The sequence below is a fragment of the Phaethon aethereus genome (assembly GCF_964289735.1).
Source record: "Phaethon aethereus genome assembly, chromosome: 2".
In the NCBI taxonomy this organism is placed as follows: domain Eukaryota; kingdom Metazoa; phylum Chordata; class Aves; order Phaethontiformes; family Phaethontidae; genus Phaethon; species Phaethon aethereus.
Genome location: NC_138582.1, coordinates 124,552,305 through 124,578,624, shown reverse-complemented (window position 1 = coordinate 124,578,624; position 26,320 = coordinate 124,552,305). Strand labels below are relative to the sequence as shown.

The 26,320-nt window shown below is 41.4% G+C and overlaps 1 protein-coding gene across 1 annotated transcript; it reads right to left on the bottom strand.

Annotated features, from left to right (window-relative positions):
• Positions 1 to 6,946: 6,946 nt before the first annotated feature.
• EAF1 (ELL associated factor 1) lies at positions 6,947 to 26,303 on the bottom strand (the record flags this gene model as incomplete). The annotated part of the gene is made up of 6 exons (XM_081996910.1): positions 25,266 to 26,303; positions 21,615 to 21,709; positions 18,288 to 18,424; positions 15,886 to 16,052; positions 9,077 to 9,307; positions 6,947 to 6,993 (listed from the first exon to the last, which is right to left on the bottom strand). Exons 1-6 carry the CDS (start codon positions 25,366 to 25,368, stop codon positions 6,947 to 6,949), a joined length of 780 nt encoding a protein of 259 aa, XP_081853036.1. The 5' UTR covers positions 25,369 to 26,303.
• Positions 26,304 to 26,320: the final 17 nt, after the last annotated feature.

The following is a 26,320-nucleotide window of genomic DNA, read 5'->3' as shown; positions in this document are numbered from 1 at the left end:
CTAATATTATGCTTCTGGGATTAAGCGATATTTCTTAATGTGTTTCTTATCCTAGTATTTTTGCAGAGAAGCTGGAACAGGGCCAGTTCATGCAAGGAGCCTACACATTAGTGGTTAGCTCAGGTCAGGAGAGTGCTTACGAAGTGAATGCCCCAACCCTCCCCACTTACCCTGCTGTGGTTTGCATCATGGTGAGGGCACACGAGGTGGGTTCCTCCCAGATGAAAGGTGGACGGTGCACACATTGCAATCTCAGCACGCTTTTGCCTTACGGATCTGCTCCTGGGCTGTACTACTGGCCAGTGTAGACACAGCTACAGTGTATTTACTGCACCCTAAAATCTCTTGATGGCATCTGGAAAGCGAGTTCACAGGCTGGATTAACTAACCACCAAACCTGGTATCTTGGCTGGCTAATGTTTTATCGGGGGCTTTATTTTCTCGTTTAGACCAGTTTGTTTATGATGCTGAGTCCAGCCTCAGTAGCAGGGAAGAAAAGCCTGGCTCCATTCCTGAGGTAAAGCAGCTTAGTCTTTTGCATAAGCCCGAAAGGATTCATTTGGAGTAAGACAGGGTCACCACAGAGCTGGTTTTTGGAAGTGCCCGCTCACGTCTGGGAGTCAGGTTGAATCACTATCTTTTCTCCCGGTGGGAACTGGTGATCTCCCTTGTCTTAAGACACACTAGCTCCCCTTGAAAAAGAGCAGGGAACACCAGAGCCTGCTGCTGCTGTGTGGTCCCCAGCCCTACCCTTCCCTTCCGCCTTTGCGCTCCACCATCCAGACCCAAGCGATCAGCTCTCTTCCCTAATTACGCAATGACTGCGGTCCTAAATACACTTCTGACATCGTGAAGGAGAGGGTGAGAACCACCAGCATCTCTTGGGGCATTCAAAGCCTCTCCCCCATGCTGGTGACCTCTCACGTTGATTGTGCTGGGCTGCTGCTTTGGGGCTACAGGGTGACCCGGCTGATGGGACCCTGTGGCTGGCATCACTGGATGGACACTCACCTTCGTGTCCCCTCTGCCTCAGTCCCGTCAACGGCCCTGCTGTCATCTCCTCTGTGCAAACCACTCCCAAACCTCCCATTCAGCTTCCCAACGCACCTGGGGCACAGCCTGTGGCTCTGCCGACATTGAAAATTTTGGTACGCGTCCCATACGCTTACGAAGTTTTGGCCACCTTTGTAACGTGTGATGAGTGTCCAGGTCTCATATGACAGGCTCTGTGTTCCTAGCAGTCTATCACAATCTCGAGTCTTATTTGAAGCATTGGAGTAAAACCCGTGATGCTCACTGAAGTATTTGATAGCTGTTTTCCTGAGCTAGATGCTTGCTTATTTTTGTTAGTAATTCTAATGCCTGGCAGTAGGAAAACGTTAAGGACGTAGCAGAGCTACGGAGGAAAAAGCCAACTCCCAAGTTACGAAAGGGTGATGGCAGAATTTATGGGCTGGCTGGAGTTGCAGAGAAGTAGAAATTATACCTTACTTGCAACACACAGGGAATATTTTCCTTCAGACCAGGCCCTGTACAAGTGTGCCTCAAAGGTTTTCACACAGGGTTTTACAACAGAACTGGCTGGTCTGGGAAGAAATGCAGGTCAAAATTTTCATGCAAAACTTTCAACATGATGTTTAGTGCATTTTTATACTCTGCCCCTCAGAAAGCCCTGTTTTTTACAAAAGTTGGGAAGAATTAAAATCAGTGGCAGATGTACCAGAACCTATGGATTCTGGGGAATTTCAAGTCAAATTCACACGATTCCTTCCAAGATATCCCATCAGTTGTCTCATTTAGCCTGTCAGGGCCATTTTTAAAACACATGGTTCAACTAAATCCAACAGCACATCAGCCTCGCTCCAGCCCCTGCTTCCACCAGCATCTGCCCAAAAAGTCAGGGAGACAGGGATTCCCGCACTAGGCACAGCACACACAAACTCATGGGCAGAGCTAAATGAAACTTAAGCAGGGCCAAACATCTCACCAAAAGTCTTGCACAAATCCTTTTAGCAAGATACTGTTAACTCACTTTTTCTCCCAGCCACAGGGCAATGGTAGCAATGAATTTTCTGTTTTATTTACAACGATGCTGCGAGATGAAGTCGGACCAGCTCAGGCCATGGCTTTGTGAGAGAGCACCCTCAACGTACACAGCAGCAGCTTGAGGTATTTCACCCTCTCACATCTCGCCACTTGTTTTTTTGCTGTCCAAGGGAACCGTGTTTAGTCCCGGTAAAGGCAAAGCCAAGGAGAGGGAGGAAGATGGGTCCATTCGCGAGGTCTTTGTCATTTACAGTTAAGTTTAGAGCAAGGGTGAATACAGCCAGTGCATTTGTAACATTGCAACACCCACCCCCTTCCCCGTAAATTCCTGCGGGACATTGGCAGCAGAAAGTATTCATGTGCTAGAAATAATGGAATTACGAAGGAAAGAAAGGAAGAGAGTGTAAGCAGTGGCAATAGGAAGAAGTGGCTAAACAGATACCTTTCAATTTATATACACACCCTTCTTACATAAACCAGGTAGTTATCGGCTAACTAAGGATTAGTTCATTAATCAGCTTATCTTTTGAGAACAGGGTTTGGGTGTATGATATACATAACAATCAACTACTTTAAACTCACATGTCTGTCCCAACGATTCCCCAACATAGCAGCTTTTGTTTTTAAGGCAAGAATCAGCAATGCTTTTTTTTTCCCCCCCCTTTGATAGTACCTGTATTTGTGTGTGTATAAAAACCAGTAAATAACGAGGGAGATTCAGCATTCATCATTCAGAGCTGAACCCGAAATCCTCAGAGTTACCAGGAGAAGCCTTCATCCCATCAAGATGCCCAGTGCTTGGCAGCTGTGTGCCCACAGGATCTCTCCGACTCAGCAGCCAGCAGGAAACTGATAACACGCTGAACAATGAAGCACGGGCAATTACTGAAAATAAGCATTCTTCATTACAAGTAATTCCAGGCTACATTTCTCTTAGTTTTGAGATTAAAAAAAAAAAATAATTTAAAAATAGAAGACATGCGTTTTTTTTTTGTTCAGATAAATGGACTTTGAAGGAGGAAAAAAAGACTATAAAGCTTTGCACAGCGAACTGTCTCCATACATAGCTATAAACAGGCATATAGCTAGTCTATAATAAAGCAAACTGTGCAAACCAATTTAGGCATAGGTTTTTCAAAATAGTCGTACTACCCACAGTTAGGCTCTAAGCTATTCCAAGCAATGCTGACGAAAAGAAACATTTTCCTATCAGTCTGCCTTCTCAACAGAAATGGTTCAGCCAAGACTTATGACAGGAGGGGGATGCTTTAGTGGAACAAGAGAGGGGCGTGCTGCGCACTCTCACGAACGTGTGACTCTCCTTAGGGGACTGGGACACGTTTTGCCCCGAGGTGAGCGTGCCTGTGGTTTAGCTGGAGTGACCCAAGCTGTGCCTGCTGGTAGGGCTGGTCAGCCTTCCAGGGTGGAACAAGGGCAGAGGTGGGTGGAAGCTTTTCTGCACATGACTGAAATTTGAATCACCAGCTTGGGCACTGCTGCAATTGGATTTGAAGGTATCCAAGATGGAGAAGCAAGTGACTGAATCTGCCCTCTTTGAAACAAAATCTTTTTATTTAAAAAAAACTATAGTTGAAATTATGACAATCTAACTGAATCCATTTAAGTCATTACTATTATTCCTAGAGCAATTCTAATGATGGGAAAAGTCATAAGCAGGCCATGCTTGCTGCTGAAGTTTTAAGCAAAGTCAAACCACTGAAATGGATGAAGTCACTGAACAGAAGAAACCATCAGAAACTAAAGCTGTCTTGAACTGCTAACCTCACCATAGCCAGCAGGCAGCTTCCCCACGAATGCAAAGAAATACTTAGTTTCAGTTCATTCACATAATTGCATTCCATATGCACCATTAATTCACATTTATACTAACTAGCATATAAAAGATGTTCCTACTTTATGTGGAAGAAGTAGTGTAAGGTGGTAAGATCCGCTAGTGCTAAAATCCTGCAGGATTAGAGCCTACCAGGAATAATCAGGAATACTTTGTTGCATTACCAGGTTTAATCAAAACATATATTAGTCAACTTATTTCTCCAGCGTGTTAAAGATACTGCCAATTAATTAAAAGAATTCTAAATAACTGCTTTCCTACAAGTAATCTGTATTCCAATTTCCATCTGAATAAAACTTCCCATGAATCACAAACAAACGAACAACCATCTAATAGGAGCAGATAGACAACTTTTACTATTTCTTAATATATGAAACATAAAATTTTAAGAGCCCAAATCAAAATGTCAGATGGGCAATGGCTTTAAAACACTCACGTGTATTTAGAAAAAGGAAAAACAGCAGCAGCTACCCTTTCTGACCCTAGTTCCCTGCTGAAGTCTCCACGTGGTTCACCTTCACGTGAAACACGTGTCACATACCTGTAAGAGCTGTGGGAGAGGTGGAGATCCCAGAGAGCTTCTCCGGCAGGAGATGCTGGGAGCCGCTCAGGGGACAGAGGCAGGGAGGGGACAGGCTGGTCACACACATGTAGGGAATGTCCTGCTTACGCCCACGAGCGGGCTGTGGGCCACTGCATTACTCACCAGCCCCATGGACAGCCAGATGCTTTAGTCTGGGTGCGGGATGTGCAGCTAAACAGCTCGCAAACAACAGGTTGGACACCCTTGGTATGATGCATCTCCAGGGGGCACGAAGGACAGCCAAATGTAGTTTAAAAGCTGTACGTAATTGTGTGAAAAAAATGTTGATTTTGTTACCACAGAGAGGGGAAGAAATCTTTTAGGGAGGAATAGCAGGGAAACGTGACCTAGAGTACAAATACGAAACAAGGCAGAAATTGATTATCTGAGTGAAGCTTTCCCACTTGCTGATCTAAACCATAATTAAACTGGCGATTCAAATCAATGTAGCCTGGTGTTGTCTCATCCTCTTAAGTTTCATACATTTTATTTACACATAAGTAGTAAACTTCCTATGACATGTCCTGGATTTTAGAATGCATGAGCAGCCAGTGAATGATATGTGATGAAAATGCTGCACTGCTGCTTTTCCATTTAAGCGCAAATAAAGTCAACAGAACTCAGGAATAAGCTCCAGTAATGGGGAAATTGCATCAGAGAAGTGTCTCCCTGCTTATTCAAATCTTAAGCTGGGGAAAAGTCAGGAGCAGCTTTAGCATTAATTAGACTGCCAACTACCATGCAGATCTCCTGCACCAAAGTGTAAAATCCCAACTTGGTACAAGCTTGTTAGAACAGAGCACTTTTACTGTCATAGAAGAAAAGGGGCAGGAAAGACAAAAAAAAAGGAGAGCAATTGTGGCTTTACATCAAGTATATTTCATAATTGTCTGTTAAAATATGTACCCACATCATAAAACACTTTTAAAAAATGAAGTATTTTTAAATGTATGTACAATAATGCAAAAATATGCCTAAATATGTATTTAATGCAAAAAAATAAACCATTTAATAAAATCTCCCTTCAAATGTCCCCTTGCTCTTCAACACCTTAAAAAAACAAAAAAGGAAAGAGCTCAGTAACCAAAAAGGTTAAAACACTGACAGACAAAAGCAGTGCAAAGCAGACACTTAAGAATGGGGGGGCATCCAATTCAGCTTCCCGTTCCCCTGGATTATGCCACAACGACAGACTGTCCTATGCCAGCTGAATTCTGATTTTAAAAAGTCAGCCTGGTGTCCAAGCTATAAGAGGCTGCCTGTAGCACTCATTTTCCATGCGAGCAAAAAAAGTTAATGATAATCCAAGTAAGCACCCTTTAACCCCCCCTTAAACAGGGGTGAATTTCACCTTCGTCAAATATTTCATGTTCTGTATAATCCTGCCAAGCACAGAGATCCCGTCCAATAAACAATATAAACTAAAGTCTACCTGGAAAACTGTGGTGGGAGACAGACTTCTGCCATTTCACAATTATTTAGTCATCTCTTCTTTCTGCATTCTCTAGGAAACTGCAAACAAGGCTCTGGTCTTACAATTTCAGTAAGTCAGTCCAATGTCTTGTATTTGTGACTTTGCAATTTCGGGCTCCTAAATGTTTCTGAAGACTAGGTCTGAGTGTCTGAGTTAAATGAGACACTTCAGTTGCACAAGAAAATGCTGATCTGGTTCTTATTTGGATGTATTCAGGTGACTTTATCCTGCTAGAATAAGTACCCTTAGAGTACAGTTGGCTGTATGTGAAATACAGCTCTTGTTTGCAACAGCAATCTGAAGAGGTTTCAGTATTGCTCCCTATAGGAAAGGTGGCAGGAACTGAAGCTCTGTTTAAAAAACCTGGTTATAAGGCACTGGTGCAGCGAGGTTTCTGATGAACATGGTTTTATGATTTCTCTTTTCCAACTGTTTAAAAGTAAATCCATTACATCAACCATAAATAGCAATAAAAAGGCATTAGAAAAGTCCCAAACCAAAGAAATCAACTTAGCATTGAAACTTAATTTATGACAGTCCTACTTCAATGCACACACTAGCTCCTGCATGTTTCTTTAAACTCACTGTTGGCTCATGCTTACCCTATATACAGAAGTTCTCCCCTCCTCCCCCCACCAAAGTCATGATGGGCTGAGTCTCTTCTACAAACAAGAAATCTTTAGATGACATCATAAAGTTACACATTAAACTTACAGTGATGGATGGGAACACAGGAACATATATTGGCTTACCCACTGTACATATCTAGTCAAAGCTTTAAAAGAATAAGAATATACACAAAATATACACTTAATTCACAAATTAAAACAGCCCTCAACATCTGCTATTTTGTAGGGCTATGCATCATCTTCTATTAAAATTCCACACATGGAACTATCTCTGTGCCAGCTCCTCTTTGTAAGCAATAGGATCACTTCAAGGTAAATTAGTTCTTTATGTATATGGAAGAGAAATAGCAAAAGCTCAGCCTCTAGTCATCACTGTCGCTCCCAGACTCACTCAACTGCAAGTCATTTCCTACAGAAAACAAAAAACAACAAAACACAAGTGGGTAGGCATTAATTCACATTTCATGGCAATCAAACCAAAGAACAGTCACATTTACAACGGAAGATTTAAATAAGAATAACACAAGAAATGAATGCAAACATAATCTGTCATTTAATGGAACTGCTCCCCATGCCCAAGAACATTCAGAGGTGCACGGGGCTAATAAACAGTCGGATCCATGCCAAACTGAGCGTCCTGGCTCCACAGCCACCAAAGCTGCTCCCTGGTGGGAGAGCAGCACTCCCCACGCTAGCAGCTGCGGAAGGCATTCCACAGCCTCCACCTAGCCAAGCTCACGTGTATGGCTCTCGGACAAGGCGCTGGGGAATTCCCTGGCTTTCTCAACCCTTTTAAAATAGATTTTTTTTATTTTAAGGCCATTTGGGTAGACAAGGGAAGGCCTCCACATGTCAATAAACCAAAAGGAATGTTAAAGCCATTGCAACTCAAGGCTATCGGCTGAACTAAGCTGACATGCTGTGACCGTGAAGGCCCTCCTCCAAAGTGCAAAGAGAGATCAGACAAAGGAAGGCCAGGATATGGATCAAACCTACAAGGCTCAGGCCTTGTTTTGCAGAGCACTTGTGATCTGGTGAGGTGGAGGGGATAAAAGGGGGCAAGAATCACGCTTGTGTTCTGGTAACTGAATCTAGTTCTTCCAGCATTCTCTCATGGCCCTTGCCCCAAACACCAGTTCCCTGCAGAGCAGCTATGCAACGGCTGGATTTCTTCATCTCCTCTCCCCTTTTATGAAACAAGAACTTGTGTTAGGGGTGATTCTCCCCATGTAGGTGGTCACCAGTGACTTGAATGCTCAAGGACATATTTATTAATCCTTGGCAAAAGAGTTTTAAATCCAAAGGCAAAAATAATTGCCTGAGAATAGGAGCTACCCTACCAGTTCCCAAATTCTCTTGGAGTCAGAGGCTTCTTGACATTAAATGACCTATGCATTTAGGAAGGGAAGAGGCAGGTCACAACCAGAAACAAGGAAATGGAAAGAGTCGTACTGACTTTGTTGAACTCTGGATTTCACTTAGGCATTCATTACTGACAGGAAGACTGACAGGCCTCTCCAGTTTTCCAGCTGGCCTTTTCAGTATTGTGTGTATAATATACTAGTCTTTTCAAAGCTGGAAACCCTATATTTATCTGCATTTAAACTCCACTAGTTCCCTACGTGTAGGTGCTAAGAGATGTACACAAACATGCCTCAGGGGGAATTAAGAACAATTTATGATAACTAAAGTCTAGTTTCTTGCAAATGCAGTATTTTAACTCCACTGAGTTAGAATATACCCGATCTAGCACAAGGAAAAAGCAACACAGATGTACACCATCTCCCCAGTCTCATGGGACAAAACTATGCTTTAAAAAATGTGGGGGTTTTTTTGGTTGGTTTTTTTTTTGTTTTTTTTTTAACACTTTTTAAATGGTGGAGTGAGTTTGTACTGATTCAATGCTTGCAAACATCATAGCTGTAATATTTTAACCAAATACATGGCACTTCAAATTTGCCTTCAAAATGTGGTATTTGTAAAAATGCAGCTGAGACCAACACCGTATAGACTAAATACTCTGACAAAGCAATACAGCTAATAATGAAGACCACAGAGACTGTGCATTTATGACCAGAGGACAGCCTTATGTCATTCACAATTCTTTACAGACACACGTGACAACCCCCCTATTTATGTCTAATCTGTGTTTTCACATTAAAGTAATTCCCATCCTCCAGTGCACCAGATCCTCCTGCACTGATGCTTTGCTACCCACTCATACCACCTGGAGGCCTGAATTAAGGCTCAGCACGGTCAATGAGGGTCACTGCACTGATGCCCACAGGCTCTAGACAAAACTAAGGGAATCTCCACACCTTCAGACAGGTCTTGGCCTTCTGTTTAAAAAACCTGCCCATATATTTCAGCCAGTGCAACTCCCTGGGATTACTATTTGGCAGACTGCACTTCATGGAGTTAGCCTAACATGCTAAGAAAATGAATGGTCTCAAGTAGCTTCCCACAGCGATAAGACACAAGCCTTTACTTACGGAGCGTGTTCATGAGCTGATTGCTTCCTTGTGGCCTGCTGGTGCCATTAGCAACAGCATTCCTGTTGTTATACTGCTGGTGCGGTGGCTGGGAAGGGGAAACATGTGCTGGCTCTTCCCCCTCACTGCTGGAGCTTTCATCTTCACTCCCAGATGAGCTTTCTGAATCCGACGAGCTGCTTCCACTGCTGCTGCTCATCTGCTCAATAATTTCAACCTCTGCTCTCAACTCTGAAATAAACGGACATTCATCTGGTTGAAACCATAAACAGGGCCCCATGGAATTTTGGAAAAGAATGTGAAAATGCAATAGTTTTGTCAAGTATAATTTATCACATCAAAATATCTCACATGAAAGAGAGAGACAGGAAGGAAAAACAAAAAAATTCTGAAAATTTTACGTAGTTGTCGTAGCTAAATTTAAAGAAGCAACAGCATAGGTTAGTATCATAAAACCTTCACTTCTGCTTTTACTATTTATATCCTTTACACTCCTGAAAGCATTTCTTGCTTCATTATTTTTGACATTTTATATGCTCTACATACAAAGTAAGTACATTTCCTGATTGAGTTTTACAGGCCAACAGCCAGCCCATTTTTTAAAAGCATCTTAACGTGGAGGAATCTAAATTGTTAGATGTCAGTGACATTTAGACCTTTGGAAAAAAAAAAAAGGCGGGGGTGGGGTCATAGGCACACGATCACAAAAGAAAATTCCTTGTCTTCAGATAATGTATGAAACTGCTCCACCACAAAGTCACACAACTCATTTTAAACAAATTTCAAAAGCAGATGGATGACATCAGATAACTTTGCAGAGGGGCACATGAGAACAGATTAAAATATTCACATGTTGGGGAGTGGTAATACCTTAACCTGCTATAGAGCTTACAAGTAGCCAGGAAAATACAGAGACTACTCTGCAACTGGGAAGTTAAGTCAGACACACCCAGCTTCAGGGTTTCCAGTGCAAAGAAACACTAGAATACCATGACAGCACCATCAGCAACAGCTAGTGTTGGCTGAACAACTGGTTACTAAACAGCTATTAAGCTAAGTCACCCCAAATCATACCTTATTGTTACATTTGTCATAATTATAAGTGGCCTAAACACTATTAGTGGACAATTCTTTTGCATCCACCCACAAAGTCAAGTATCTAATGACTCCATTCAGATTTCAGTGAGAGAACAGTATTCACACATATGTTAAGCATGGGATGTGAAACCTTCAAAACTTAGGCTTTCGCTGTGCTAGCAGTTCTATACCCACAGGGCTAGAACTCTGTGCTTGCCCTGGAGAAGTTGCAGGCTAAAGGGACAAGAATGGAAGAAGGGAGAAATGAGATATTGTCATCTCTACCTGACAAATGGAGAGCTGATGCCAGGAGTAATTCACCTTAGGTCAGATGTGTGTCAGTGAGATGAACCCCAGCTCCTCAGCTTGGACATCCTTCTTGTGTATGGCATAGCCAGATCATGTAAAACGAGTCTTTATGTAAAAATGGTACAATTTTAATGCTTCTTATCTTCAGCCCCTGCAGGAGTAAGTCTGATCATCTGGAACTCTTCCCTTTTTTAACAAGGCCCATTTTCCTTGGACTGCTTAACAATACAGACTAACAGCTAAGTTCAGCCTTCACATTATTTGCTGGAGAGAGTTCCTCTAGCTCAGCATGTATTTGTTTTAGAAATTAAGTTTTCTTTTGCCATTTTTAAAACGACTATTTTTCAGTTTCAAAGTTCAGAGCTCAATTTCAAATGTTATAGTTCTACTGAATCAGAGGCAAGGAAAGTGTATTGAAAGGCAACAACCACATGACTAACTCCAGCTGGGTATTTAAGAGCAGTGGGGTTCCATTATCCGTTACTAAAGTAAGTTCGTCCAACTTACTTCCTAAATCTAGATCCCTGACTAGACCACCTGTGTTCTCTGTATTTTATTTGTATGCCAGGTAAAACTTACTCTTTCATCTTGAAGACATAGCATAAGAGACCATTGGAAAAGGGAGGAAGAATATGTGGTTAGGCCAACAGAAGATACTACTTTGTACGGTAATGCCTTTCTCCCTCTCAACACAGTCTTGCAGGTTTTAATGCCTGGAGTCTGATACACAGACAAATGAGCACTTATAAGTCACTGTTCTCAGCCTACCCATATCAAGGATTTCAAATAGTAACTATTCTCAAGGGTAAGAAATTCATAGGGGAAAGGAGTGGTAAACAGAAATTAGGGTTCTTTCCCTTTAAAATACCCAGATTTTTTTCCCCCCTAGCTTAATGGTATAAAATTTACACATACCTCTAGTGACGATTAGAGTTGTTAGTTGTAAGTTATAGTGATAATAATAATATATTGTTAGACTATTCTGGATTGTAGCAAGCGCAATCACCCATAGACCAGTCCATACTGCAAAAAGATTCAATAAACAAGTCTAATAAAAGACAAGTGTCTGAGAATCACACACGTATGCTTACAGAGCTAGACAGTCTATGGCTGAAATGGAAGAGTGTTGGCACACAGGCTGAGAAAAACATAGCAGCCCAGAAAGCAGTATATAAAATAGTGTGAAGATGGTGAAGCGATCTAAGAGGCACTGGTAGTGAAAGGGAAAAGAACAAGAGAACTAGGAAAAAAAAAAAATCTAAAGAAGTTTGAACTCGATCCAGTAAGTGATGAGACAACTGAAGGAAGTGATGCAGTCTGACAAATGGGAAAGGAAGATTAACCTGGCTAATTTTAAACAGAATTAGAGATTAGTGTCAGATTGCAAAGAGAGGGCTTTCTGCTGGGGAGGCAGAAAACTAAGAGCCCATAAGAGTTTTGGTTATGAGGAGGGAAAGGGAGAATGCCTTGGAAGAAGTGGTAAGGCCCACTATGCTGAACAGAGGCAGAGAAAGCAAAACAGTGCCAATATCACAAGCTTCAAGGACTGGGAAGTTAAGGGTGTTATCAATGACAGTAGTCACTGGTGGAAACTTGGTCAGAGCCCATCTTCTAGTCAACTTTTGCCTCACAGGCTGTCAGCTTCCCCTCAGGTCTCTCTTCTCTCTCAGTTCCTTGAGCCCAGAACTCTAAACATCTTCATTTGTGCATGTGAGAACAAAAGTAATTGTTTTCACTAATGGTGGCTGCTGCATCACTAAAAGTCTGTCAGGCACAACCATTAGGACCACTAAGGCAGTGCGTCCAAAACTCTCTGGTGACACCCTGTCAAAGATGATGGCTAAGCCAACAATGACATCAAAGCCTTGTAGGAAAAGCACATCTGCTTTAAAATTGTCCAATTTTGCATTTTCCTATTTGCCTGTTATGCTTAGTGCAGGTATAGGTACTGAAGCCTTGGCTAAATGTTTCCTTGCAGTGCCTCCAATTAAAATAGTTGTGTGCATGTATGCTAAGCTGAAAAATGAAACAGTCAGACCTTGCCTAGATCTTTTTGCACCATGAGATCAAATACCTCATATTGATGCACCTTTAAGGTTTAAAACATGACAAGAGTCAAGATGTGCAGCAGTTACTTTTAAGAAAGCTTTCCATGTAGTATAGCTTTGAACACTTGCCTTAACTGAGTCTACATCATCTGAAAAGGCTGACATTGCTCGGGGAACCTTATCTTTTGCACATTTCATGTTACAACTGTAGGCTTGCTTTCAGGAAAACAAAACAGCTTACTGTTTTATACTGGCAGTCAATGCAGTTTCTAAAGTAAAAAAAAAATTCAAGGTCAGAAATGATCATACAAACAGAACAGCCTTTCTAAACAGGGCTGTCTTCTGTATATATTCAGTATCAAATGCCCTAATTTTTTTTCCATAATCATATCTAAGGGTTCTTACTTCTCTCAATTCCAATAGAATACGCAGAATTTTTAAGTAAAGCCCTAACCTTGGGCTGCAAGAATACCAAGGACTTTTGGAAATAAAGTAATTCAGCTTTAGGAAGGATAAGGTTGTATGCCCATAGCAGAATGCTCACTGTTAATAACGGTATGCAAGGTGGAGAGAAATCAAATTGATACTGGCACTTTGAGTATGCGGAGATTGCAGCTAGAAGAGGCAGTATTTTACACTGAAGTGTAAAAAAATTTGATTGAGATGTACTTGAGAGAAACACAGTGCTATGGCACAATCCTTACAGACTACAGCTGCATTTTAGGTAAACAAGATCTGCTCAGATTTTTAAGTACTGAATTTAGAGTCTCCAAACCAGAAGTATGTTTCTGTGGTTTTTTTTCTTCAAGTACAGCATGCTGTAATTATGTCAATGTTATTAAAAACATTTCTGTTGTGGTCAAATACGTCTGATAAACGCTGATTATTTCATGCACATAAATGGCTGTATTGTGGTATATGTGTGCAAACATTCACTGCTTAATGAAATGTTATCAGATGTAGCTAAGTATTCAAAAGAACAGATTCTTACTCCCTCTTTTGCTCCCTTCAGGCAAGAGGACAATATAAAAGCTTGCAGGGGAAAAGATTCCTCTGGTGCAGGACCCTAGACAGCCTCCCAAAGGCCTCTCTGCATGAAGGAAAGGACTAGTTCAACTCCCACATGCCCTGACTTTTCTCCTCAGGCACTGCCGTGTAATGGGACAGAGAACTGACCTAGCTGAAAGTTCGTTTCCCAGCTCATCTGTAAGGGGAGCTATGGGAACGCACAGCTGAGGGTACCGGGAGAAAGCAGAAGCCTGTACTGAGGTTACCTTAAAACTACTGTTAAACATCACAAGGGCTGTGTGTCTTACCACATCCTTAAGCGGGGCATACTGGGAGCAAGCACCAGAGATGCTGTCAACCACCGCCTTTGGGGATTGTAAGTTCTGTGCTGTGTCCATTAAAGAAAAATCAAAGAATTTCAGCTTTATGCTTGTATTTCTTTCACACAAAGGGCATACTTCATTCAAAAAGAAAGATACTGCATGAATGGAAAGAACACAGTTTTTTCACAACTTCCAAGTCTTTGTTCATAAAAAGACACATTAAGGGAAGATAACAGGACTGAAGACTCTCTCACAGCTTTTACAGTTAAGTTTTATTAATTATTTTCATTGTGTGATGGTGCCATTTTAGTTCTACCTTTCCCAGGTAGGTTCTTCTGATATAAATGGTTTAGTAATGCTGATGCTCTAGACAATCAATGAAAAAAAGTTATAAAGAGCATATACTGTAAGCAAAAACCCAGGTATTTGCGCTCTCTCTTTTTGGGCCTTGAATGACTCTATAAAACACCAACTTGAAGTCCTATTTTCAGTACAAGTCAGGTGTTCTTTTGCTTGATTTTGGAAAAAAACTCTACAGGTTATTTATTTTGAGGTACTTTCCAATAAAGATGATCAGTTGGCAGGAAAAATACTAAGACAGTTCTAAAAAATGTGACTTGTATTTTAGACCACTAGAAAATGGTCTTTGTAGAATAGATGTCATACTAGACAAATGTAATTATTTTACTATTACATGACATTTACAAATTGCTGTACGTATATAAAAGAGTGCCCCAATGATTAGTAACTTATTACACACCACAAGAAAAGACATTTAAAATTCACAACTGATTAATAATTTTTTAAATTAATATATCACCTGTTATCTTTCTCCTTACCTATTACACAGAAAATAAAAATGGCAATGCAGCTAAGGGAACTGTAGCTAAAAGACTCTCAGACGTTGATTCTGTCTGCTGACCAGCATCCAGGTATTGAAAATACTACTGCTGCGAAAGAGTGAGACCAATCAGCACCTATGCAAACACACAGACAGCTTAGCAGTAAATGTCACCTAGTGATTACCATGAACTGAAAGAATACCCTGCTAAGTAATTAACATAGTCTGGGCAATTAATATAGGCTAAGTCTACAGGCAAAAATAGCTACATGGGACAGAGGAAAAAACAAAAAGAAAGAAAGAGAGACCCATTTAAAAAAACAAACTAGACAGAAAGAAAAATCTTAAAATAAAATTGTGCCTGGTGCCAGACAAGCAACGTAACAGAAACAAGTAAAAATTTAAATTTAAAGTCTTCCTCATTCTGACTGTGTTATCCATAGCAAATCCAGATATCACAACAGTATGAAAGGAAGAACACGGGCAAAGAAAGTGTGCCCTGCCCATAGCAAAACACTGAGCCAAAGTGTTGCGTGAGCAGAAGACTGAGTTGAGCCAGTCATCCCTTCAAGGTACTTTAATACTAAGTATAGCAGCTATATGGCAGGTGTGATCAAAGCTGCAGGGAAGTGGTTGTGGTAAAGGGGAAGCTGCAGGGCTGTTCACTCTCTCATCCCTCCCCTACTAGCACCACTCGGCATGGCACAAACTCCACATCTTGTGATGGGGACATGGCCACCGAGCCCTTCCATCACACTGGCAAATGACTCCAACCTTACTCAGAGCAGGAATAACTTTCGTCCAAGTTACTTGATTGTGTAACTAGATCTTGGACCATTAGCTTTTGTTGCTGTCATTGCCCAAGACACCCATTCAGCTCGTCTAGTGCTCAGCTGCGGGCTTCTGAATTCACACCTATCTTGTCTTCTTTTCAGAACAGAGAAATAGTTTGGAAGAGAGAAAATCATCCACAAAGAGGAAGTTCTCTCACACCAGAGAAATATCTATGCTGGCAGAAGAGAATAAATAATTCACTAAGATGCCTTAAAGCAAAACACAAAGATGACAAACCAGCTGTCAAGTACCATTTCTTAATCCCTGAACATTCTAATACATTTTTATAAAATGCACAGTCACAGTTTTTATTATAAAGAAGAAAGAAAAAACCAACCAAATCTCAGGGAGCTACAAACACTTCTTTACCTCTCTTAATGTCATCCAGCTGAGGCTCAGGTGAAGGATTATCTTTCAAAGGAGAAGTTTTAGGTCCAACTGCTGGCTTGGTTGGGGCTCTGAACTGTGAAGGAGGCTGAGATGCTCGTGCAGACTGTTGTTCTATTCGGGCTTGGATCTTACTGCTGCCCTCTGCTCTGAAAAAATAACCAGAGATATTCAGCAGTACTGTGCAACCATGTTCTGCTTTTTCAGCATCTTTGTATTAACACATCATCTGTGACTTGTTTTTTTACAGATCTCCACTTGTTTTATAAACAGTGAATTTTCTGTACACAACACTCGCTTTCAATAGCAAATATGCATATACAACTACACTGCAACATCCTTACAAAATGTATTTTCAAATCCAGATGTGGTTCAGTGGTGCCAAATTCTCTACTTGAAAAACAATGAAGGCTTTAATTTAGCAGTTAGTATTTGTATTTTTAAAAAAGAATAAGCAATTATAGTAAAGTAACTACATGATAAAACAAATGCCCTCATAACAAAATCCTGCTTGAAACACTTTTCTCAGTTGCTATTAAATCATCTCAAGCTGAACTCTCTTGAAGGTCAACCTGACCAGAGCTACAGATTCTTACTTACTGCTAAACACAGCATGAAAGCACTTAATTCCCATTTTTCATTCATTTGCTATTATCCCTTAAAAAAGTTTAAGCTATTTCCTTAGTGGGAAACAGTCTCCAGAATTAATGCTATGCCTACCTGTTCAATTCAAATCAGGTATTTCCTTCCTTTTACTGAATCAATGATATGATTCAGATTGTAGGACTGTCAATATCCTTGGCAGGAAAGAACCCCAAAACAAAATACTTGTTCAGGTCCCTCTATGGTACACCATAATGAGGTTAAAATGTGTGGTGTATTTATGGCATTACACCAAAGCCTTTGGGGGTATGGCTTTATGTAGCATAGCACAGAAGAAGCTGCTTATGTGGATATTAGAGCTCAGTTTCAGTTCTAGGAGGGTCCCAGCTCAGCAATGTGACACTTTGTGCCTGTGAGCTAATCTCACTGAGAAACAAGTTAAACTAGCACATGCAGAACTTCCTGGGACTTCACCTAAACCGTTTCTGGTATCTGAGCTAGTACATTTAGCACTAACTCAGGTATCTCTGTGCCCCACTGAATCGTAAATGCAACCTCAAAAATTAAGCACAGAACCACCTCTTCATCACTGAAATGCAGCTATTAGATACCACATTAATACACCTTACACAGTCACTTACAATAGAAGTGAGGATTTGGGAATATACTCACTTTATCACAAGAAAGGTAAAAGCAAAGGATTGTTTCCAGTATTAATTACACTCTTGGAACTACAGAAGGTTCTATGTAGACTAAGTGCAATTACTCCCCTGCAAATGTCATCAGGACGTTAACACTAAAAACTCTGCTCCCACAGAGTGTCAACGGGTTGTTAAAGATCAAAGTGGCCATGAAAAAAGAAAAAAAAGACACTTCTGATCTAGAAAACTGAATGACTTTGCAAAGCACTATTCCTCAAAACAGGAATCCCCAATTTTTTACTACCCTGCCTCTGCTTGAGAAAAGTTTAAATATTTTTACCTTACCAGAACCAAAACTCAGTGGATCCAAACACTTCACTGAACCCAAGCCCTGCTGCCCTACTTTGCTCCCTTCTGACTTAAGCTTCACCTGGACAAAGTCCAGCAGAACTTAAATTGGGAATTCAAATCTCATCTATGACGTGCTCATATCCACTGGACAAGACGAATGCCACATGGATGAGTTTTCACATCACTGATTCAGAGAGAGTTACAGTCCATTTACCTTGAACTCAAGGTGTTCTTGGCAAACTTACAGTCAGCTGCTGATGAGCTGCAACCCACATTTCTAGTAGTTTTAGCAGCTAAAAGTTCCACACTGCAACAAAGTGGTTTTTTACTTTTTTTTTCCCCTAATGAAAAACATGTAAAATTATTTATGAGCTTCTTTTTCAGAAGATATTTGAATAACTGCTTTCTCTTTAGCTTTCAATAACCTGTGGTCCAGTGATGCTGGAAGAACATGATCCAGAGACTTCAGGTACTTGCAAGACTACTAAAGCTGTTCCAGCCGCACACTTTGTAGCATTTGTGCAGTGAAGTAAGAATATCGGGCCAGAGAGGATTTCTGGCCTCAGCAGTTATTCTAGGCAAAAACTCACAACCATTATTTCTACGCTCCTATTTGCATTTTTAGGCAAGATAATTGGCCATGTAAAGCCCATAAGGCTTGGTAATTAAACATCACTACAAAACAAAACAAAACAAAACAAAACAAAACTGAGTTCTGGTTCAAAAGACAGTCTGAAGAAGAAAGTTCAGAAGAATTAATCCTATCAACAGCCCTGTCCCCAGCTTTACCTTGTTTTCTTGACTTGAATGCTGCTATTAAGTTTTTCCAGCACATATTCCCCAGTGTCATGATTGATAATAAGCACACAGTCCTTCTGATATGGCCTTTTATTTCCTTTAAACACAGTCATTGGTGGAGTTGAGCCCTGGTATCAAAGAAAGAGCACACATTTTTTGGTTATATTCCCCTACCCAAAAGTTTACAAACACTAAGAGAAATTAACACATGTATTGTTCTGACCAAGAGGCTAAGCAGTTAATGTTTAGTTCCTACAGAAAATGTTCATTTATGAAAAGGGAAACATAGTTATATGCAGTAGATCAGACATTTCCTCATAGCAATATTGTGCCTTTCATCATTTTAAGTGTCTCTGCAGTGACAAAACATCTTCTCCATGGTTGCCATTATTTACAGTTCTCATTCCTAAAACGGTAACATAACTCAATTTGCGTAGCTGGCTCTGAGAAGTGTCAGAAATCTTCTTGACATTTCTGCTCTGGAAGTCTTGGGTTTGGAAAAGAAATAAAGTTCTCATTATTCATGTTGCCTAAAAAAATATTTGGTCAATTGAAAAAAAATAATGTAAACTGCTTTGTGTTTAATCTATTAAAAAACCAAAAAGGCAGTATTTTCATAGTGGGTTACAAGCAACTGTCACAAACTATGTAAGAACAGCTGCCTTCTTCAAAGTCAGATTAGCATGTAGATGCCATGCCATTATACCAAAATGCCTTCTCAACAGCAAATGGAGTATTTTGACACCTTCCAGAAAGTCCTGAAGTCCACACAGTGCTGCATAGAGCCATAAAAGTCCAATGGCTTAGACCTGAGAAACAGTAAAGACAAACTTGTGTGGTGGTGCACACTGGCTAACTGATACTGCTGAGATTATGCTCAGCTGTACTGCATCCATGCCCAAGCTGGCTCATACACCTGCGTTTGGGGTCACAGGAGGCAGAATCTATGGTCTGTCTGCACATAGCAGCATGGACACCTGGCCATGTCAAAAAAGGACGTGTTACTCAAAGGGGATATACAGAAATATGTTCTCAGCTATGAAACCTTCTCAGACTTCTCTGTAAAGTATAGCTACTGTACAAAAGAAATTAAAAAAAAAAGTTTATTCATGTGCACCTTTGCACATGCTATATGAAAGCAACCAAAATCTGAGCAGCAAAAATGAACAATCATATTTTCATCACTCAGAATGCAATTCCTATTCTCCATATTGCTAATAAATAGAACATGTTTGAATTTAAAATTACTTTGGAAAAGTAAGGGTGAAAAATCTGAATTCCCAACAAAGATGCAGTAAGAGATACAGATAGGATTCAGAAAAGATGTCTCAAGAAAGTCTAGTTTTCAAGGGCAAGTTACATTTTTATCATTCCTACGTTTAAGAGGGGAAAGCAACATTTAAGAGAATAAAAGGAAAGTTTAAAATCAAATCCTGCTCGCTGTCAACAAACTAAGTCAGGAAATGTATAAAGCACAAATTTAATGAAAATTGATTAAAGTTTGTTGGCTATCGTTCTGCCACCCAGAAGCCTCCTAACTCAGGAAAGACTGATTTTGCCTAAAAAGAATTAAGCAGAAATGGAACCCTGCTTAAGCAAATTAACAGTCCCACCCTTCTACTTAAAACTAAATGTTTAGGCTTTATGTTAGTGCCTAAATAACACCGGCTTACAAATTCTGCTGATTAGAGGATAGAAGAAAGTGGTAGGTGAAACAGGTGACATTTAATCAATTTGTTTTCACGCGTGAGGGTTTTTTAACAAACAGAAACTCTTCACTTCCGTAACCAAGACTGTTTATCAAATGTTAAAGCCACTAACTCCACATGTAGAAATAGTACTTCAATCTGTCCAAGCAGCAAGGGACACCAAAATACCTCCACTGAACAAATTACCAGAGTTATCCTTGGGGACCAGGCAATTTCAAAAAACAACTTAGAATCTGAATCGTATGCAGTTGTTGGGCAACTAAGAAGCAAAGCAGGATCCAAGAAATTCAGTAAACCTTGTCAGGATGAAATGACCTCAAAACTTCTCACTCTGTTTCCAGTATGCTCAGGGTTCTCCAGTTCTCTCTCTGGAACACAGGCAGTGCTGCCTTGGAACAACATACACATGGTGGCTGCATTTAACGCAGTCAGCTGTCTAAGCCTGCAAAGCATACTATAAGCTTAAAGCTGTTTGTACTCATGGGAAGACAATCAAATTAAACTCATCAGTACAGAGATTCAGAAAGGTATGTTATAAGTGATGTTGTTCCACACAAAAGATGAATGAACAACACTGTTCCCAGTCAATCCAAGATGAATGCCACTGCTATTGATCGCATTGTTACATGCTCTCAAACAGCACTACTATGTTCACTATTTTTAGAGACAAAAACCAGTACGTGACTTCCTGCAGCACTAAAGGTGACCAAAGCCATATAAAAAAACAGGAGCGGGGGAAGTAGGCTAACGCCTCATTCAGTGAGAGTTATCACAGTACCATCACCTACTAATTAAAACACCAAAATGCTAGAATAAACAATACCAAAAGGATCTGACACATGGCTTCCAAACTGAGTGGTTCCCCCTTGCAACCACCAAACTCATTAATGTCTGTGAATTCTGGTTTATTGGCTTGACACATAGCATTAACTTCAGCTAATAAACAAAGCCAGTTCCAGCATGTAAGCACTTTCTTTTGTTTTGGTAAGGAAATAACTGAACTTTCAATTACAAAACAGCTGCACCTATAAACAGTTTGATCACTTGTTTTATTGCTGTTCAACCATCATCCTCGCACAGTAGATCTTTATGGCATAATTTGAGGAGGAAGTGGATGGGAAACCACTTCATTGCCACTCACCAGAACCACCCCCCTCGCTTCCACTGATAAAAATAAGGCAGGGAACCCTCTATGCTATCTATACATGTTTTAGTAATGGGAAGAATATGCTTACCAGCCTACCTGTGGTTTCTGAACATCAAACCTTGACTAAAGCCCAAATTACTCTGCCTTTCTTCATTAAGCCATATCAATAAAAACAGATGGAAACCAGGTATAGAGCTTCAGCTAACAGTAAAAGTCATCATGTTATTCAAGAAGACTAGGAAGGAAGGAATCGAAAGTAAAGAACAGACTGAAATCTTACAAATATAACCATTCACAAAGATTCAATTGTACAGTCATTTCCTAAGGTAACACACTACAAGTCTGGCTGCTCAAACTTTGAGTATTAACAAAGATGAAAGTGAAAATAACCCTCACATTAGACTGTAGCTACATTGCAAATTTGCTGGAGAGTAAACAAGGACACAAATATAATAAACTTACTGGAATATGTGGCAAAGTGATTGTTACGTCATCTCCTTTACCAACTTGGAGGTCCCCCTCACAAGACGTATCAATCGATGCTGGCTTAAAATCATCTAAAGAGGAAAACAATTGCAATTACATTTCTAAGATTCTCCAGAAGTGTCATCCTGCCCTGCAGAGAGTCACTGCGCACTTACTGTGATTATAGGGAATGCTAAAATACACACTAGTGTTTACAGCAGGGGTGAAATAACACACCACTACAATGCATCTATGCTCAGTGCCCCAGTCATATGATGGTATCTGATTCTAAACTTCCTTTTTAAAATGGGAATGACCTTATGTTTAAAGACCAAAAGCACACTTCTCCAAACCCCAGGCTTTGAGTGACACTTAATTTTGCAGGCAAGTGTAAAACTGTACCATGCATCTCCAAAGAGTATCAACTTCAAGATCCAGGGCTCTGTGTGCCTCCTGCCAATTCCAAACCTGAGGACTCTCTCTATGACAAAGACTAATTTACTGACACCAGCTCATTTAGCCTTACTGATATTTCTGGCTATTTAACAGCCATCTTGCCTCCACAATACCTCCTCAAGGTAGAGGAGACCTCAGATCTCACCTATGAGGAAAAAGGAGGTGCTGATCTAACTTCAGCAGGCTCCATGCTAGTCCAAAACCACTGTGGATGGAAAGCATGACTAAGGTGGGACACTGTAACAGCTTTAAACTAACCCTAGTTTTAAGTATTTTTGCTGTATTGTATAGAATGCTTTGTCCCCCAAACAAGGCACTTCTGTTTAGTGTATTTACTTGAACTAAGAACATTTTAACTTAAAAGTACTTCCCCCTCATTATTCTGTCACGCTGATGAGTCATAAAATCCAGAAAAAACTATCAGAACCTGTACTATTTTGACAGAGGATTTAGACAAAGTGAAGTAAGATCAGACAGATACTTTTGTTTTGGTTTGTTTGTTTTTAAAATAAGCCTCCATTCAAGTCTAGCATCTCTGGAAATGAAGAGGTACAATCATATTCATGACCAAGGCTTTTAATTACTGCATTAGTTAAGAAATTAATATCTCAGAACAAATTTAAAATATAATTCCACTATGAAAAGCACATTTGCAAAAAAAAAAACCCCAAGCCCCAGCCTGTAATAAATTCTCATTAAGAAGACATTAATGCCTAATTGAGTTTGACTTTGACAGCACAACAAGCAGAATCAGGCACACTTGACTTAATCCTCATGCCTTAACTGCCAGACCAAATCATACCCTTTATTTTCATGTGATCAATCTATTTCTCGCTATTGTTTCCCACCTACTTTATGTGCAAGCTTGCTAAATAAAACAAACCAGCTGTACAAGAGCTAGTGTCTTTGCCAAAAAAGGATCAGGAGTTTCAATAGCACAGTCACTAAATTAAAAGGAGCACCACTATCGCACTTCTTTCTTAGGTATCAGCAAAACATCGTTACTCTAAACATTGAAAAAATTGTTTTCATCTGGTTAGCTTCCTAGGTGTATGTGCTTGGCTAATGTTGCTGCTGATCATGTCCCTCCAAATGTACCCACAGATCTTTTTCAAAAAGTCAAATGTTTTAAGATGTGTTTTCCAGGGATAATCCAGTTTTTCAGTACAGTATTTCATAAACATTATGGAAAGGAATGAAGTATTTTAAGAAGGCTGACACAAATCTAGCCTACAAAATCCTCTTATTGTAGTTTGTGTGAAGAGGATTACAGGAACAATGTAATGTTTAGATCCCAGATAAATCATTCCAGATCAACAGTTAGAAAAAAAAATTATAACTAGGAAATGAAGAGATCTCACTTGAAAGTCACAAGTGGAAAATACAGCACACACAAAGCTCTTTTGAAATAAAACTGCATTCTTCCAGTTGTAGTCTGAAGAGCTTTGGCTTTGCAATGCCTTAAGAAATTGATTATTGAAGCATTTTCAATTCTAGAAATCCAGTGTATTCCTACCTGGATATGGCTTAGGTTTAATTCATATACTATCAGACAATAACCTCATTCATTCGATAGTTGGGGTATTTTAAAATTTTGATTTTTAAATGGAGATTTGCTAATATGTTAGTGCTGGATAAACTGTTCAGTGTAATGTGTAAACAGTTAAATGTACCAAACATATGGTACGGTATTTTTTAGCATGGTGGAATTATGTATAACCAGAAGGGTGAAACACAGAAAATTCAAGTGTTATTCCACTAGACAGAATTTACTATTGAGCAAAATAGCTTTGCCTCAGTCATTGTTACTCAAGCAGATGGTCAATCTAGAAAGCTGTTCTTTCAAGTTGCACTCGGGTGACTAATATGACCAAAATTACTTACTCGGGGTGTATGAATATGGGCCGTGAGACTGGGCATAGGATTATGCATCATAAAACAAAATATCCTACTGTTAACCTTAATACAAAGCTACTGAAATATAAGTCTAGTATTACTTTCATTTACTGTTGGCAATTTACTACTCATTTTAAATTCTGGACTCAGGGAAAGTAAAAACAATTTCTTGCTCACAGAATTCAAGTACAGATATTCAGTGAGCTCCTCTTCAAAACAATCTTCTAATATGAAATTAAATGTACTCAATGCTAAATTGCAGTTGGAATAATATCTGGTATCTTTAAAAAAACCCTACATATTCTTCCAATTATTCCAAAACTTCATAAACTGCTCAAGACCCTACCTCAGGATTTATCTTACACTTATTAGGCAGTACTGTATCTGTCTGAGTCACTTCTGCTTGCTTTCCTGGGAAGTGACTTATTACAGCTGGCTGGAGCCGGGACAAGCAGGGACGGGGCTGCTGGGTTACATGTTGCCTCATCATGAAAACAGCCAGTTAAAAATCAAACTGCGGGTGCTTCAGCTGCCGACCAGCCGCAGTCCTCCACAGGCACTCCCGCCAGGACGGGGCCTGTGGTGACCTGTCCTGCAACTGCCATTAAAAATAAAATAAAATAAAACAAAACAAAATAAAATAGCAAGCTACCCCCTCACGGAGGGGATGGCTTCATGCGTGTTTCATTAAAAACTTCATAAGCTGCTGGTCCGCCCTGGCCTGCCTTGCTCAAGCCTCCTCCCTACCGGCGCTCGCAGCCAACATCCACCTTCCCCTTCTCCCCTCAGGCTGCACGCCGGGATGGGACGCCTCTGTGGGGAAAACACTCGTGGGGGTGGCGGGAAGATGGGCGCTGAGGGAGCGGGAAAGGCGGGAGACGGGCGTTGAGAGGGGAGAGGGAGGGAAGGGCGGGGGGGACGTAAGCCCTGGGGTGGCGACGCGACGGAGGCGGTGAGGAGCAGCGGCGGCCAGGGCGAGAGGAAGGCTTCGTCTCGGCGGGCCGGAGGCCCCCGGCGGAGCGGGGAGGGGACGGCCCTTAACGAGTAAGAACCCGCGGCGGGATCCCGGGAGGAAGCCTTGGTGAGGATGGCGGGACACCGGACAGGTAGTGCCCCCCGCCCCGGGGCCGCCTGGCGGGAAGGGGTCCTAGGAGAGAGGTCTCGCCGGCAGGAGTGGTGGGCGCGGCAGAAGGAGAAGCGCCGCCGGGGCAGGCAGCTGGGAGACGGGACGGGAGGAGAGGAAGGGGCGGCCGCGGCGGGGCCCGCCGGGAGGGAGCGAGAAGGGGTGGCGCTCACAGCGGATGGTGTGGAAGTGGGCCTTGGGCCGCCGCTCGAAGCTCTCGCCCAGCTGCAGCGGGTGCTCCTCCTTGTCCAGCAGCGAGTTCGCCGAGCCGTTCATGGCCCCGGTGCGGTCCCCTCCCCTCCCGGCCCGGCCGGTCCCTTCCTCTCCTCCGTGCGCTGCCGCACGGCGCCCTTCCGGGGACCGAGTGCAGCCAGGAAACTGCTCCGGGGCTGGCGGCGGCGGCGGGTGCAGCGGAGCGAGGTGGGGGCGCTGGGCCGAGCAGGGACTGCTGTCTCCGCGGAGGGGCCTCCCTCAGAGGAGAGGTGGGAGCCCGGCGCTCCCCGCCCTCGGGAGGGCAGGGCAGGAGGGGCCTTCCCTGCCGGGATAGTCAGCGCGGTGGTGGCGGCCCTGGCCCCTCTGAGGGAGCAGCTGTTGGCGGGAAGCCGGTTTCCCTGTGGGGGGACCGGGGGCTTGCACGGAGGTATTGTCTGTTTGCGGTCTTAGGGCTGGATTAAACACCTTTTAAAAGGCTCTTTAGCCTAAACGTAGGCTGTTAAAACCGTGTTTGCCATCGTGCTAACTTCCTACCACAGCATTTTCTGAGCGCAAAATAGGTCAGTGAAAGGACTAGCTTGGATTTTTTTTTTTTTTTGTTTGTCCTATAAAGGAAATATGTTTTTATAAAGGAAACATGTGTTTGTCCTATAAGGAAATATAAACGTTGATCATTTTGTAGCGTGCCAGGCACGTAGTAGAAATTTTGCTGATTAAACTTTTTCTTGAGGATATACTTTTCTCGAGGAGACTTGCTTTCAAGGGAGCCTAGTCTCTGTATCCTTTTCTGTTGTTTTTGAAGAAAAAAGAGTGATCTGTCTCCCGTTGAAGCTGGACAAAATTTTGACAGTTCTTTATTTCATTTGCACACGTTTGTATTTTACGTCCGTGTTTGTATGATGTGAGATAAAATATATAAGTGAACTACTGCTATTTTTTTTTGCTTTAGGGGTATGTTACTGGGTTTTTCTCATTTCTATTTTGGTGAAATGACACTAATGCCCAGGTAGCTTTC